The sequence below is a fragment of the Drosophila miranda genome (assembly GCF_003369915.1).
Source record: "Drosophila miranda strain MSH22 chromosome Y unlocalized genomic scaffold, D.miranda_PacBio2.1 Contig_Y2_pilon, whole genome shotgun sequence".
Classification (NCBI taxonomy): Eukaryota; Metazoa; Arthropoda; class Insecta; order Diptera; family Drosophilidae; genus Drosophila; species Drosophila miranda.
Genome location: NW_022881614.1, coordinates 10,586,718 through 10,603,878, shown reverse-complemented (window position 1 = coordinate 10,603,878; position 17,161 = coordinate 10,586,718). Strand labels below are relative to the sequence as shown.

At 47.2% G+C, this 17,161-nt stretch overlaps 1 protein-coding gene and 1 long non-coding RNA gene across 3 annotated transcripts; one reads left to right on the top strand and one right to left on the bottom strand.

Moving 5' to 3' along the window:
• Position 1: 1 nt before the first annotated feature.
• LOC117193067 lies at positions 2–2,113 on the bottom strand. Its single transcript, XM_033397799.1, has 3 exons — positions 1,819–2,113; positions 1,565–1,754; positions 2–1,508 (listed from the first exon to the last, which is right to left on the bottom strand). Exons 1-3 carry the CDS (start codon positions 2,030–2,032, stop codon positions 1,451–1,453), a joined length of 462 nt encoding a protein of 153 aa, XP_033253690.1. The 5' UTR covers positions 2,033–2,113; the 3' UTR covers positions 2–1,450.
• A 390-nt stretch (positions 2,114–2,503) lies between these two features.
• On the top strand, positions 2,504–7,522 carry LOC117193074. Of its 2 annotated transcripts, XR_004474498.1 has the most exons (3): positions 2,504–2,519; positions 2,587–2,697; positions 7,350–7,522. It is a non-coding gene; the product is annotated as an uncharacterized LOC117193074 (long non-coding RNA). The 2 variants fall into 2 exon arrangements; XR_004474497.1 differs by having other exon boundaries at positions 2,511–2,697.
• Positions 7,523–17,161: the final 9,639 nt, after the last annotated feature.

The window sequence follows — 17,161 nt, the reverse complement described above, 5'->3', positions numbered from 1 at the left end:
CATCGTGTAATTGCTTCCATCTTGTGATCTGATCCGATCCTCCAATCAGAAGATCCTGGCCTACAGGTATGTATATTATCATGCATGCAATCAGACTCTATCATCGTTTGTCGACCAAGAAGGCATCGCATTTCATCATTATAAAATTTCAATAAAATCTATCACAATATGAGAATTTTTCCTTTACGATTATGTTCCTTTTTTTCAGGTTTTAAAAATATTTTATGTGAAGCTTTTTTCATGTTTTCCGTTTATGGATTATGCTTATGCTTATGCTTAGATTCTTTAGACACTAGGCGTACACATGCATATAAAAATATATATATTAGTTATACGAAAATTGGATTTTACACTTTATAAAATATAATTGCCATTGTACATGTTTTATGTAAAATCTGCAGTTGGACGGACAACAGCTTAAAACGTAGACATACTAAAAATATTAAAATGCTGAGCACTCAGTTCATATCAAACAGCCTCATAGAAGTTTTGTTCGTAGCTTAGACTAGTTCTTACTATAAAAAATACATTTAAATTTTAAATTCCTTATTGAGCTTATGTTAGATACAATTTTTACGCTTTTGTTAGCCACAAAGCATAGACCTTTCCGGTCTATACCGTTCGCAACCGGAATCGCACTGGCATGTTAGTTCTCCACAAAAACACACAATTATACAGAAAAAAAAAAATTCAGTCTAACAAAATACTTGCAGAATATTCGTTTGAATTTCGAGAAATTATTCGAGCTGCGGGTTGGGATTCTCTGGGGGTCTCTCTCGGCCACATGCTGATTGGGTACTATGATATGTATGTGTGTAGATTTTTACAGCTCTAATATTTGCACTTACAGAATATACATATAGAATACACATAAGGGGCCCGACATGTCGGGGCTGCTACTCGTTAAGCCCGAGGCGCAAGCATTCCAGCTTGGACAGAAAAAGTCGGCGTGAAGGGAATGCGGATTGCTTGGGCCCTCGCTTGGGCAGCCCGCGAAATTTGTTGTCAATAAATTTAACTAAATTTTGCCAAATAACCTTAACTTAAACAATTAATACATACAATTAAATTATATTAGTGACGCTAACATATAAAAAATGGTGCAACAGCTTCTGCGCCGTACTCTTGAGACGCGTTTCAAACGCATCACCGAAGCTGTTGTCTGTTCCGTTCGAGGGATGTGGTGGGGGGGTTACTACTCGTACAACTAACAGAGCAACATAAACTACGAAAATATGTTATAGAATATATAGAGAAATTCGACTAATTTTGCAGAGGGATCTGCTACTGCTGCTGCTTCCACATTAAATGTAAGTGCGTTTCACTTTCGTCAGCGTGGACGTCTTGCAGGGCAGCTCCTTTTCCAAATGTTCTGTGGAGGTTTTGCACTCATGACTGCGATCCTTTTCAATATCCAAATTCGGCGTTTTCTGTGTGGTGACATAGGGTGTCAGGAGGAGCCCATCAGCAGATTGATGTCCTTGCCGGTATTCTGGGTTTTAAATTGTCTGAAAATAAATTAACGTGAAAATAGCTCTCAGCTAAAGAGAAATGTGCCACTTACATAGGCTTGCCAAAGTGATTGTGGTGGCTGTCGTCCATTTGACCATCCAGGCGGTTCTTCGCTTTCACACACACAATGCCCACGCATCCGCCCACAAAGAAGGTGATGAAAACGACAAACAAGAGAAGCATGGTGCCTGGACTGGACGCTTGCTTAATTTCGTCCACGCTGGCTATCGATTTCTGTGGATCTATTGGGCAGGATCAAATATTTGTTAGAGCAAGCATCATCAATAAAAAAAGAGGGCAACCTACCGTTCAGATTAATCATAACCTCCTCGGGGTCCATTGAGGTCAGGGTAATCTTATTCATCCCAAAGTCGTCGCCACCAGTTGGCTGCTGTTCTAAGCTGAGCTGGCTGCCCGGCGAGGAGCCAACATTGGAATACAGCAGCTTCTGCTCCTCCGTTGGTGCCGGAGCCATGGTAACAAAGCTGACAGTTTCAGCGCCTGCGCCATCACGAGGCATATTAGGGCAGAGGGAGGCCGCCGCCTTCCTGGTTGTGTTCAGGCTTTGAACACGGTGATGTACGGTGAGGTTTGTAGCTGCTGTGAGGAGGCCTAGGGTTTTTGGGGATCCGCCGAAAATTAGGCACCATTTGACGAGAGGCAAGAGAAATTCTCTTTAACAGTCGGCAAAGAGGGCCTGGGATCAGAGAGTGGGTCAGAGCCAGGTCAGACTTCCTCGTCGAAAGGAGAGCGGGTTCGAAGTCGAAGTTCGACGAGAAGAGAGGCTACAAATAGATGTCATTGGACGCCATTGCCGCATTCCAAGCCTGGTCGACAGCATTGGATGGTGTTCATTTTCTAGAGTGGCAGCGGGGTTTTTAAATATTCGAAAAAAAAGAGAGAGAAACCTTTTAAATTAAATCACGACAAGGAAATATATCTCAGGCAGTGAGGCGTTGTATAGTAATACCCTTGCAATACACCCTTTCGAAGGGGCACCCGTTTGGGTAAGTTGAAAAGAAAAACAGCCGAGTGAAGTGTATAAAGGTGTTCTGTGTGTGCAAATTTCCCTAGGTTGGAAATTGGAGGAGGCTCGTCTTCCACGACAACCAGCTGCAGGTCATAGAAATTCGCCGGAGCTTTGGGACGTCGCCTTGGAGCAATTCGGCGAGCCAGAGAGGAGAGGTCCATACCCCGCGCGTAGGGGAGGAGGCAGAGAGGAAAAAGTGTTCGGCAGTTAGTGGCTGATCGAAGTTAAAATTGTCACAGAGATCTAGCCTGGTCCAAAAGAAACAAAAAAAATAGCAAGAATAAGTAAAAAAAAAAAATAACGTAACACAGTCATATGCTCTAAGCATTTTTACCCGGGTTATTTCATTGTCCCTCTTCATTTAGGCTTTTTGATCTCTCTATCCCTTTCCCTTTTTCTCCACCTAACTTTGCTGCTGAGGGCGAGCCCCCACATACCGGTGCTCGCTAAGCGCCGGTGATCCGCAAAGAGGAATGCGAGACTGAGCGCAGAGGAATGCGGAAGGGGCGTGAGGGACGGGAAGAAGAGAGATAAAAATTCACAGTAAAATTAGCTCGACCTGCCTGAGCCACTCGGTCGTCGTCTCACTTTTTTTTGGTGTGTGCGAATTGTGTGTGTTCTCTTTTTTTTTTAACTTTTCAGAAACCCAAGTCGGAAGCGCTTCGTCGATGGAGGTTCCTGTAAGTGGTTTTGATTAAACAAAAAAATTATCTTCCATTTTTTTTGTGTGGCGAAAGCTCTGAAGGTTCGTCACGGGAGCACACCCATTTAGTGGGATGAAAAGTGAGGGCATCGGAAAGTCGTAGATAATTGCTCTCCTCTTGATTCTTTTCCCTACGTCTCTCGCGTATTACACCTTCCCTTTTGATGAATGCTCAGATTAAAATTTCTTACATTTCTTTTGTTTTCATTCCTATTCAAATTATCTGTTCTCAAACATATCTAATCTAAGCTTCTTACTTATTTACATTACTTCACTCTATTTTATTTAAAATTAAGTCGTAGCCAATACTCGGGGAAGGGAGAAACTAATGAATAAACTTAATTACAAGGGATCAAGAATTTTAGTCATAAGCGATGAATAAATGTTTATAATGTGTGAGTAGAAGCTATAGTGTTTGATCTCCTGCAGCAAGCCCCTGTAGGTCCCCATAATATAAGGGGTCTTGTAGCAAATCATGTGTTATCGGGCACAACGAGACCAAGGTAGGGTGGGCGAACATCACTCCTCATGAACAGCTGAGGAATTCTTGTCGTTGTCCGTTCACCAGTGCAGTCATTGTCTTTCGTTTTAGGTGTTGTGCTTTCCGTCCGGTTTCAAATGGCTTAGTGACACGCATTAAATGTAAAATAATAATAGGGTAGGCCTCAGCTGAGGAGCAAAATACATAAGAACACCACACTCGTGGCCGACGAGCCAGTAGCCGGAAAATTGACAGCGTGCCGCTCCAAGCTGAGAGGACCATCTCGCCTACGTCGTGGTTGCACGTTACATTTATTATTATTTTTGGCGCCCAACGTGGGGCCTCACTGTTAGGTAGGAATTAATAAAATTTGTACTTAGGGGTGTGGTTCACGAGCAATGGCCTAAAACAAACCTTCACTTTTTAAATTTTCCTTGGAGACTGTTCGATGTCTTCATTAAAGACAAAGAAACCCAAATCATTTCCGCTGTCATTCAGTTCTCTTACGGATTTTTGGAATACCGATAGAAAAATAAGCCCCAGGGCAGGTTTCCGGGCCATTGTCGTGATTAATAGGAACACTACTAGAATAGCATTTCTCACCGGCCGTTGAGAAATTGCTGTACGGGGAAGTTGATAGGATGCTGAGATTAGGGGTGATTGAGGAGTCAGGAAGCGCTTGGTCTTCTCCGGTGGTTCTGGTCCAAAAGCCTGGGAAAGCTCGTCTTTGTCTAGACAGTCGAAAAGTAAACGCGGTGACAGAAAAAGATGCGTACCCGTTGCCCCAAATTGATGGCATCTTGAGTAGATTGCCCAAGGCAGAATATGTAACTAGCCTGGACTTGAAAGATGCATTTTGGCAAATACCTTTGGAGGTGGCGTCGAGAGACAAGACTGCATTCACCATACCAGGGAGGCCGTTGTACCAATACAAGGTCATGCCTTTTGGTTTATGCAACGCCTCACAAACCATGTCCAGACTCATGGATAAGGTAATACCCGCAGCTCTTCGAAATCAAGTGTTTGTCTACTTAGATGACCTGCTGGTCATTTCAGACACATTTCCCTCGCATCTTGAGGTACTGCGTTCGGTGGCAGAACACATCCGTCACGCAGGGCTGACCATAAATATAGAGAAGAGCAGATTCTGTAGGAAATCCGTAAAATATCTAGGTCACGTAATTGGCGAAGGCGGTATTAAAACAGACCCGGAAAAGATTTCCGCTATTACTAAGTTTCCGCTCCCAAGAACTCTCCGAGCCCTGAGGAGCTTCCTTGGAATGGCCGGGTGGTATAGGAAATTTATACATGATTTTGCTTCGCTATCCGCCCATTTAACAGACTTGCTAAAAAAAATTCGTCATGTCCCAGGGTGGAATAGAGGCCTTTGAGAAATTGAAAGAAACGCTGTGCAAGGCTCCAGTTTTAAGAAGTCCTGACTTTGGAAAGCCCTTCTATATACATTGCGATGCGAGCAATACGGGAGTAGGGGGTGTACTAGTCCAGAAGACGGAGGAAGGGGATGAAATGCCGATAGCTTTCGTGCCTAAAAAGCTGAATAAAGCCCAGCGCAATTATACAGTGACCGAGCTAGAGTGCCTGGCGGCCTTAGTGTGCATAAAAAAGTTCAGAGCTTATGTCGAAGGTCATCAATTCACCGTGATAACGGATCATGCATCACTGAAGTGGTTGATGTCCCAAAATGATCTGCACTCGAGGTTAACTCGATGGGCACTAAAATTGCAAGGTTTCCGATTTAGCATCGAGCACCGAAAGGGAACCCAGAACATAGTCCCAGATGCATTGTCAAGGGTTCACCAGGATGAGACCGCAGCGATAGACAAGAGTAATGGGCTTCTGGTGGATCTAGAATCTCCTCACTTCAGAGCGGCAGGGTATCGTGAATTGGTGGAGCGTGTAGAGAGCAACCAGGCACGATTGCCAGACGTAAAAGTGGTCGACAACTTAGTTTACCGAAGAGCTGAGCATGCGAATGGCGAATTACTTCATGACTCGTTTGCCTGGAAATTATGGGTGCCTAAGGATTTGATCAGCGAGATCTTAAAACAGTCACATGATGATCCGTTAGCCTCGCATGGGGGTATTCATAAGACCTTGGAGCGCGTCCGTAGGTACTACTTTTGGCCAGGATTGGTTAACGACGTCAAAGATTATGTGAACAATTGCAGTGAATGTAAGACCACAAAAGCGCCGAACTTTACTTTGCGGCCACCCATGGGAAAGCCGGCCGAATCACAAAGATTATTTCAGCGACTTTACATTGATTTTCTTGGTCCATATCCTAGGTCTCGAAGTGGTCACGTCGCAATTTTTATCGTGTTAGACCATTATTCTAAATTTGTTTTCCTCAAAGCCGTTAAGAAGCTGACAGCTGATGTAGTTATCAAATACTTGCGGGAGGATCTCTTTCATACTTTCGGGGGGGCCGAAACCATAGTGTCCGACAATGGATCCCAATTCAGGGCTGAAAAATTCCAAAGCCTTTTAAAAAGCCACCGTATCTCACATACCTTGACAGCGGTACACGCGCCACAGGCAAATGCCTCCGAGAGAGTCAATCGCTCAGTGATTGACGCCATCAGAGCGTATGTGCGTCCGGATCAAAAAGATTGGGACGAGAATTTAAGCAGCATTTGTTGCGCGCTGAGATCGTCCATCCACTCGGGAGTAGGCGCTACGCCATATTACATGGTGTTTGGTCAGCAGATGATCACTTCTGGTGGCACTTACTCTTTGCTGAGATCGCTGGAGATGTTGGAAGAAAGGGCGGTAGCTTTCACAAAAGAGGATTCCTTGGAGTTGATCAGGAAGAAAGCACGTGAAGTAGTGGATAAGCCAAATGCTCGTAATGAAAAGCAGAATAATCTAAGATCAAGAGAGGTAGTATACCAGGTTGGGCAGGAAGTTTATAGAAGGAATTTTAAACAAAGCAACTTCCAAGCTGGATACAACGCTAAGCTTGACCACGCTTTCGTGAAGGCTAGAGTTCGGAGAAAGCTAGGAAATTCGCTTTATGAGTTGGAAGATCTGCAAAGCCGAATCATTGGGAAATACCACGGGAAAGATATCCTCCAATAACAGCGACAAGCGGTTCATCCTTGTGAGCCTTCTGCACCCCAAGTCTGATCTTGGCAGGGGGGAGTTGTACGGTGAGGCTTGTAGCTGCTGTGAGGAGGCCTAGGGTTTTTGGGGGTCCGCCGAAAATTAGGCACCATCTGACGAGATGGCTCTTTAACAGTCGGCAAAGAGGGCCTGGGATCAGAGAGTGGGTCAGAGCCAGGTCAGACTTCCTCGTCGAAAGGAGAGCGGGTTCGAAGTCGAAGTTCGACGAGAAGAGAGGCTACAAATAGATGTCATTGGACGCCATTGTATAGTGTATAGTGATACCCTTGCAATACACCCTTTCGACGGGGCACCCGTTTGGGTAAGTTGAAAAGAAAAACAGCCGAGTGAAGTGTATAAAGGTGTTCTGTGTGTGCAAATTTCCCTAGGTTGGAAATTGGAGGAGGCTCGTCTTCCACGACAACCAGCTGCAGGTCATGGAAATTCGCCGGAGCTTTGGGACGTCGCCTTGGAGCAATTCGGCGAGCCAGAGAGGAGAGGCCAGCTAGTGCCCGGCAGACGGCAGCCGCGTCGGTTTGTTTCATCGCTCCGCGTATGCGTCCATACCCCGCGCGTAGGGAGGAGGCAGAGAGGAAAAAGTGTTCGGCAGTTAGTGGCTGATCGAAGTTGAAATTGTCACAGAGATCTAGCCTGGTCCAAAAGAAACAAAAAACGAGGGGGAACGTTGTGAGTTGCTGCGGACACCGCAACTCTACGGTTATACCAGATACTTAGTCAGTATGGCTCTCCTCCGGCAGCCGCCGCTAATATTAAACGACACGTCAAAGAGTGCGTGCGAGAGAGACAGAAAATCAGTCTGAGCGTGACGTCGGGCGCTGCGTAGCCACTGCAAATTGATTTGTTCCTATTGGCTATAAAAATGATCTGATCTGATCCAGATTCAGCAATCTGATAGATATGGTCATTATCTATGATTCTGCGTTTTTAGTTTTCTCGAATGTGCAATATTGTGGATGCAACAGATTTTCGAAATTTTGAGATACACGTTTTATAGTAAGATCTAACAGTAGTGCGGATACCAAATTTGGTTACTCTAGCCTTAACAGTCTCTGAGATTTGTGAATATCCCCAGATTTTCATCCTTTGCGGGGGCGGAAGGGGGTGTGGCTAAATTTTGAAACAAACTCGTCTCGGTCCGATATATTAGGAGACTGGATACCAAATTTGGTTGCTCTAGCTTTTATAGTCTCTGAGATCTTGGCGCTAAGATTTTTGAATATCCCCAGATTTTCGTCCTTTGCGGGGTCGGAAGGGGGTGTGGCGAAATTTTGAAACAAACTCGTCTCGGTCCGATATATTAGGAGTGTGGATACCAAATTTAGTTGCTCTAGCTTTTGTAGTCTCTGAGATCTATGCTACGTGTGTGTTAGAGAGAGACAGGGCGAGAAAAAATGAAATTGTTTTCTTGATGCTGGCTATAATACAAATACGATCCAATTCAGATTCCGCAGTCTTAAAGATATAATCATTCTCTACAATTCTACGTTTTTGGTTTTCTCATATCTTTAAAATTGTGGATGCCACAGATTTTCGTTCTTTGTGGGGGCGGAAGTGGGCGGGGCGAAGTTTTGAAATATTTTTGTAGCAGTGACATATCACAGAAGTCTGGATCCAAAACATCGTTGCTCTAGCTCTTATAGTCTTTGAGCACTAGGCGCTGAAGGGGACGGACAGACGGACGGACGGACGGACAGACAGACAGGGCTCAATCGACTCGGCTATTGATGCTGATCAAGAATATATATACTTTATGGGGTCGGAAACGATTCCTTCTGGACGTTACACACATCCACTTTTACCACAAATCTAAAATACCCCAATACTCGTTTTGAGTATCGGGTATAAAAAAAAAACGAGGGTGAACGTTGTGAGTTGCTGCGGAGACCGCAACTCTACAGTTATACCCGATACTAAGTCAGTATGGCTCTCCTCCGGCAGACGCCGCTAATATTAAACGACACGACAAGGAGTGCGTGCGAGAGAGACAGAAAATCAGTCTGAGCGTGACGTCGGGTGCTGCGTAGCCAGTGCAAATTGATTTGTTCCTTTTGGCTATAAAAATGATCTGATCTCTTCCAGATTCAGCAATCTGATATATATGATCATTATCTATGATTCTGCGTTTTTAGTTTTCTCGTATCCTCAATATTGTGGATGCAACAGATTTTCGTCCTTTGTGGGGGCGGAAGGGGGTGGGGCGAAATTTTGAGATATACGTTTTATAGTGAGATCTAACAGGAGTGCGGATACCAAATTTGGTTACTCTAGCCTTAATAGTCTCTGAGATTTGTGAATATCCCCAGATTTTCATCCTTTGCGGGGGCGGAAGGGGGTGTGGCGAAATTTTGAAACAAACTCGTCTCGGTCCGATATATTAGGAGACTGGATACCAAATTTGGTTGCTCTAGCTTTTATAGTCTCTGAGATCTTGGCGCTAATGTTTTACTCTAAGCAAAGCCGCCTATGCTACGTGTGTGTTAGAGAGAGACAGGGCGAGAAAAAATGAAATTGTTTTCTTGATGCTGGCTATAATAATTATACGATCTGGTTCAGATTTTGACCTCTAGAAGATATAGTCATCTTCTACGATTCTGCGTTTTCTCGTATCCTCAATATTGTGGATGCCACAGATTTTCGCCCTTTGTGGGGGCGGAAGTGAGCGGGGAAAAGTTTTGAAATATATTCTTGTAGCAGTGACATATCACAGAAGTCTGGATCCAAAACATCGTTGCTCTCGCTCTTATAGTCTTTGAGCACTAGGCGCTGAAGGGGACGGACAGACGGACAAACGGACGGACGGACAGACGGACAGACAGACATGGCTCAATCGACTCGGCTATTGATGCTGATCAAGAATATATATACTTTATGGGGTCGGAAACGATTCCTTCTGGACGTTACACACATCCACTTTTACCACAAATCTAATATACCCCAATACTCATTTTGAGTATCGGGTATAATAACGTAACACAGTCATATGCTCTAAGCATTTTTACCCGGGTTATTTCATTGTCCCTCTTCATTTAGGCTTTTTGATCTCTCTATCCCTTTCCCTTTTTCTCCACCTAACTTTGCTGCTGTGGGCGAGCCCCCACATACCGGTGCTCGCTAAGCGCCGGTGATCCGCAAAGAGGAATGCGAGACTGAGCGCAGAGAATTGCGGAAGGGTCGTGAGGGACGGGAAGAAGAGAGATAAAAATTCACAGTAAAATTAGCTCGACCTGCCTGAGCCACTCGGTCGTCGTCTCACTTTTTTTTGGTGTGTGCGAATTGTGTGTGTTCTCTTTTTTTTTTAACTTTTCAGAAACCCAAGGCGGAAGCGCTTCGTCGATGGAGGTTCCTGTAAGTGGTTTTGATTAAACAAATAAATTATCTTCCATTTGTTTTGTGTGGCGAATGCTCTGAAGGTTCGTCACGGGAGCACACCCATTTAGTGGGATGAAAAGTGAGGGCATCGGAAAGTCGTAGATAATTGCTCTCCTATTGATTCTTTTCCCTACGTCTCTCGCGTATTAAACCTTCCCTTTTGATGGATCGATATGCCAGCGAATGCTCAGATTAAAATTTCTTACATTTCTTTTGTTCTGTTTTATCTGTTCTCAAACATATCTAATCTAAGCTTCTTACTTATTTACATTACTTCACTCTATTTTTATACCCGATACTCAAAATGAGTATTGGGGTATATTAGATTTGTGGTAAAAGTGGATGTGTGTAACGTCCAGAAGGAATCGTTTCCGACCCCATAAAGTATATATATTCTGGATCAGCATCAATAGCCGAGTCGATTGAGCCCTGTCTGTCTGTCTGCCTGTCGGTCTGTCCGTCTGTCCGTCCGTCCGTCTGTCCGTCCCCTTCAGCGCCTAGTGCTCAAAGACTATAAGAGCTAGAGCAACGATGTTTTGGATCCAGACTTCTGTGATATGTCACTGCTACAAAAATATTTCAAAACTTTGCCCCGTCCACTTCCGCCCCCACAAAGGATGAAAATCTGTGGCATCCACAATTTTAAAGATATGAAAAAACCAAAAACGTAGAATTGTAGAGAATGACCATATCTTTAAGACTGCAGAATCTGAATTGGATCGTAATATTATTATAGCCAGCATCAAGAAAACAATTTAATTTTTTCTCGCCCTGTCTCTCTCTAACACACACGTAGCATAGGCGGCTTTGCTTAGAGTAAAACATTAGCGCCTAGATCTCAGAGACTACAAAAGCTAGAGCAACCAAATTTGGTATCCACACTCCTAATATATCGGACCGAGACGAGTTTGTTTCAAAATTTCGCCACACCCCCTTCCGCCCCCGCAAAGGACGAAAATCTGGGGATATTCACAAATCTCAGAGACTATTAAGGCTAGAGTAACCAAATTTGTTATCCGCACTCCTGTTAAATCTTACTATAAAACGTGTATCTCAAAATTTCGCCCCACCCCTTTCCGCCCACACAAAGGACGAAAATCTGTTGCATCCACAATATTGCACATTCGAGAAAACTAAAAACGCAGAATCATAGATAATGACCATATCTATCAGATTGCTATCAGATCGTATCATTTTTATACCCAAAAGGAACAAATCAATTTGCACTGGCTACGCAGCGCCCGACATCACGCTCAGACTGATTTTCTGTCTCTCTCGCACGCACTCTTTGTCGTGTCGTTCAATATTAGCGGCGTCTGTCGGAGGAGAGCCATACTGACTTAGTATCTGTTATAACCGTAGAGTTGCGGTGTCCGCAGCAACTCACAACGTTCCCCCTCTTTATACCCGATACTCAAAATGAGTATTGGGGTATATTAGATTTGTGGTAAAAGTGGATGTGTGTAACGTCCAGAAGGAATCGTTTCCGACCCCATAAAGTATATATATTCTTGATCAGCATCAACAGCCGAGTCGATTGAGCCACGTCTGTCTGTCCGTCTGTCCGTCCGTCCGTCTGTCCGTCTGTCCGTCTGTCCGTCCGTCCGTCTGTCCGTCTGTCCGTCTGTCCGTCCGTCCGTCTGTCCGTCCCCTTCAGCGCCTAGTGCTCAAAGACTATAAGAGCTAGAGCAACGATGTTTTGGATCCAGACTTCTGTGATATGTCACTGCTACAAAAATATTTCAAAACTTCGCCCCGCCCACTTCCGCCCCCACAAAGAACGAAAATCTGTGGCATCAACATTTTTAAAGATACGATAAAACAAAAAACGCAGAATCGTAGAGGATGACTATATGTTCTAGAGTGTAAAATCTCAACCAGATCGTATAATTATTATAGCCAGACTCAAGAAAACAATTTCATTATTTCTCGCTCTGTCTCTCTCTAACACACAGGTTTCATGGTCGGCTTTGCCAATTGCAAAATATGAGTTCAAGGATCTCAGAACCTATAAGAGCCAGAGCAACCAAATTTGGTATCCACACTCCTGTGATATCGGACCTTGACCGTTTCGTGTCCAAATTTCGCCACACCCCCTTCCGCCCCCGCAAAGGACGAAAACCTGGGGCATCCACAAATCTCAGAGACTATTAAGGCTAGAGTAACCAAATTTGGTATCCGCACTTTTGTTAGATCTCACTATAAAACGTATATCTCAGAATTTCGCCCCACCCCCTTTCGCCCCCACAAAGGACGAAAATCTGTTGCATCCACAATATTGCAGATTCGAGAAAACTAAAAACGCAGAATCATAGATAATGACCATATCTATCAGATTGCTGAATCTGGATCAGATCGGATCATTTTTATACCCAAAAGGAACAAATCAATTTGCAGTGGCTACGCAGCGCCCGACGTCACGCTTAGACTGATTTTCTGTCTCTCTCGCACGCACTCTTTGTCGTGTCGTTTAATATTAGCGGCGTCTGCCGGAGGAGAGCCATACTGACTAAGTATCGGGTATAACCGTAGAGTTGCGGTGTCCGCAGCAACTCACAACGTTCCCCCTCGTTTTATTTAAAATTAAGTCGTAACCAATACTCGGGGAAGGGAGAAACTAATGAATAAACTTAATTACAAGGGATCAAGAATTTTAGTCATAAGCGATGAATAAATGTTTATAATGTGTGAGTAGAAGCTATAGTGTTTGATCTCCTGCAGCAAGCCCCTGTAGGTCCCCCATAATATAAGGGGTCTTGTAGCAAATCATGTGTTATCGGGCGCAACGAGACCAAGGTAGGGTGGGCGAACATCACTCCTCATGAACAGCTGAGGAATTCTTGTCGTTGTCCGTTCAGTGCAGTCATTGTCTTTCGTTTTAGGTGTTGTGCTTTCCGTCCGGTTTCAAATGGCTTAGTGACACGCATTAAATGTAAAATAATAATAGGGTAGGCCTCAGCTTAGGAGCAAAATACATAAGAACACCACACTCGTGGCCGACGAGCCAGTAGCCGGAAAATTGACAGCGTGCCGCTCCAAGCTGAGAGGACCATCTCGCCTACGTCGTGGTTGCACGTTACAGTGACGAGAACCAAAGAGCAACTTACGCAGAAACCCGTCTCAGAGTACGGACGTGGTACCAAAAACTTACGCAGAGACCCGGTCCGGAGCACAGACGCGGTACCCGGAACTCAAAAGAAGACATCGGCGACCAATTAAAATAAGTTCATTTAAACCGCTAAGAATTACAATAAAGTGGCGAATTATCAAAGTAAAAACACCCGATTGCGTAAGTTCACTCCAATTAGTCGAGGCACCGACGCCACCCCATCCCGAGTCTACACAGCCGTTTCGTATACACGACGAGCGACGCCCATTCTAGCCCCGATCCACCTCGCTACGACAGGCCGCCCCCCTGACGCCGCCCTTAAGGTTCCATCCCATTTCTACAAATTTCTTGTGGATTGACCCCTGGACGGGACTGAGCTTACCTCAGCCTGAAATAGGTCCATCACAAGTGGCGCCCGAGCTGGGACCCAAGGCAACGTCAGCGAGGGTTTGTGGAATAAAACCCCACGGCCACTAGAGAAGAACACAAGAAAACGACCCGGAGAAAACCCCGACCTCGCACAATACCAGCGGCAAGAGTTGCGCAACGAGCAGACGAAAGCGCGACACAGCGACAGAGAAACGCGAACAGTGCCGTCACCCCGAGAAGAAATGCGAAGCGTCAGCCGCGAAACTCGACACAGTGCCCTAGTGAAGGAAAAGCGCAAGCCCAGTGAAACAGGCAACTCGAGTAACAATCGAAGCGATGGAATCCCATACAGAGAACAGCCCAGTGGGTATTACCCTGGAGAATTCGTAGGCAACCCAGAGGTAAGTACCGGCTGGATTCACAAACGCCGCCGAGAGGAGCTGGAGTCCTTCGCGGAGGAATTCGGATTCAGCCGCGAAGGTAACGTGGCAGATTTGCGGAGAAATTTCGCCGAACTAGTCGCCGGGCCCCTCGAACACGATGCCTGGGTCAGGTTGGCAGAGCTCGAGCGCCAGTACGCCAGATCGCCCCAGCCCGACATCTCAGCACTAACAGAGAAGCGGAAGACGGACCCCAAACTCAGCCTACAAGTTCCAGGAGTCATGGAGAGCAAAGCCAGTACCTCACCGACATCGATAACCGTCGAAGATCTACCGAAGCCCCCGCCCCCGGAGCCAAGGCCTTCGCCCATGAGAAGGATCTTGCCGACAGCAGCAGGAAATGGCCCCACAGACGGTCACTACTATTGTCACGCCGCACAGATGGAGGAACGGATCCGAAAGTGGGGAATCCAGTTCGACGGGCAGGACGACCCACTGTCGTTCGTCGAACTACTGGAAGAGCGTGCCCTCTCGTACGGGGTAGACATAAACTACGTGCCGCGAGCCATGGCAGAGCTGCTCACCGACCGAGCCAACCGTTGGTTCCGCACCAGCCGACTCCAGAGCGCCTCTTGGGTCGATTTCCGCCAGGAATTCCTAGCCTTTTCCTGCCTCCCCGGTACTTCGAGCAATTGGAAGACCACATCAGGGACCGCAAGCAAGCGGTAGGCGAACCGTTCAAGGACTTCGTCATCGAGCTTCGGTTGCTCATGCACCACGCCGGGTACGACGAAGCCAAGGAACTTAGCCGGATCTATGACAACACCCTCCCGGCGTACCAGCTGTACGTGCGAAGGCACGAACTGAGAAGTCTGATGCAATTAACAATGTTGGCCACAGAGTTCGAGAGTATCCAGGAACGAAACGTACCAGCGACCCTCATCCCCATGTTTCTCGCGACTGCACCAACCCATCGATCCTCTTCTGTTGGGAATGCGGCAGGCGCGGAACGCGCACCGTGGGCTGTTGCCGCCGGGACCCGTCGGGAAACGACTAGCGTCCCCAGCTGACACGGGAACCAGCCGGGCACGACGCTTCCTCAGAAAACCAACTAAGTACAAGTACACGACGGCCGGATAATGGCGAGAGTGACGGTCGACACCGGGGCGTCCCGAAGCTTCATCAACGCCGACCTCGCCCGCAAACTCGGCCGCGACAACGACCTGCGAGCCGCATGCGTCCCGATACGCCTAGCAGACGGCTCGGCTCGCGAGATAACTCAGATCTTGCTAGCGCGCGTCAAACTAGACGAACAAGAGATACAGATTCCACTCTTGGTACTACCCAATATGGTAGAGCAAGCCATCATAGGGATGGATTTCTTGTGCGCCATTGAAACCACAATACAATGTGGCGCCACACGCCTCCATCTCCAAGACTCCCAACGCCCCATACCAAACACGCCGATTATCACCGCCAGCCAAGTACACGCTCCCGGACCCACGAACTCGAAACCTCCGCCGCCGATGAATTCCCCGCCACGACACGAGACAAGAGCACAAGGAACAAGGAACAAAGAACACGGAACCCACGGCCACGACGAAGCACACTAGCCCCAGGCCCACTCCGAGAAACCAAAAACTAAGCAAAGCCACGAAGAAAGCGAGCCGGTCTCCCGAGGGCACCGACGCGGTTCCACCAACGAAGGGAAAGGAACCCAGGACGCCCCTCCAGAAGACAACCCGGCCCCAGCAACGACAGCCGCCACGCAGCAGCCAGGCGCTCGAGGTACCACCTCCGACCGCCACCCTGGCCCACGAACGCGTCGACACCGCCCTCGACGCGAAAACGACCCCTACGACACCGACCGACCCGCTACTCCCGCGTCCTCTCAGGCAGGAACCAGGAAAGGCGATCACTGCCACACGAGGCACCCATCGGAGCCCCGACGCACCTGGAGCCGACGCACCATCGATCGTCCCCGACATCATGGAACGCCTCCCGGGCAACACCTCGTATGGCGCCGGCATGCGGCCCAGCACCACGCCTGGAGCCATGTCGGTGAACCTCACCGCCCAAACTAGCCGTCGGTCAAACGCTACGACCGCCATCGGGACCCGCACGTTCGTACGTCACGCTGAGTACAACGTCGCGCAAACACCCCCCAGGACACACACGACCCCCTACTCATGATCGAGGCACCCGCCATCGTCGCCAGCATAAGCGAATACACTCGCGAGGTCGAACCACCAAGCGCATTCGACACAACAATCCTCCCCGAGAGCCCCGACCACACTGGCGACCCAGGAATCGACGACCCACCCGAGGACGATTCGGAACGAATCTCCGACCCATGGCCTCCCGACATCGCGCCGAAAATACGGAAATTCCTAGACGAGGAACTGCCAACACTCGCGGGCCTCCGAGGGTTGACGGGCCTGACGGAACACACCATCGTCATGAGGGACAACCGACCCATAAAACAGCAATACCAATACGACGTGCACTATCTCCCGCATTGAGGAAGACGACACACCATGCACCTGGCTTAAACAAAGGATTCAACAAGTTCAAGACGAACCCCAGAAGTACCCAGACTACACGTACGAAAATGGGCAGCTATACCGCTACCTAGGACACGGAGCCGACGACGACGACCACATACCGTGGAAACTATGCGTGCCCAAAAACGGCCGGACGAGAGTACTCCGCGAATGCCATGACGAACCAACGGCAGGACACTTTGGCGTCAGGAAAACCATCCTGAGGACAACACAACGATACTACTGGCCAGGACTACAACGAGACGTGCGACGGTACGTGCAGAAGTTCTGCGTAAGTTGTCAGAAGTTCAAAGCCACGCAGCTTAACTCTCAAGCCTCTCTTACTCCTTCCATCCCTGTCTCTGCTGTAAAAGAGAGTGTAGGCATATGGCACCATTTCCTACTGCTTCCTCAAGCAGTTCATTCCCATTCTAAGAGAGAGAGAGAGAGAGGGAAACTCATTTTGGTACTGCTCTGTTCTAGACTTAATAAAGCTTTGGGCTTATAAATCAATTTAATCG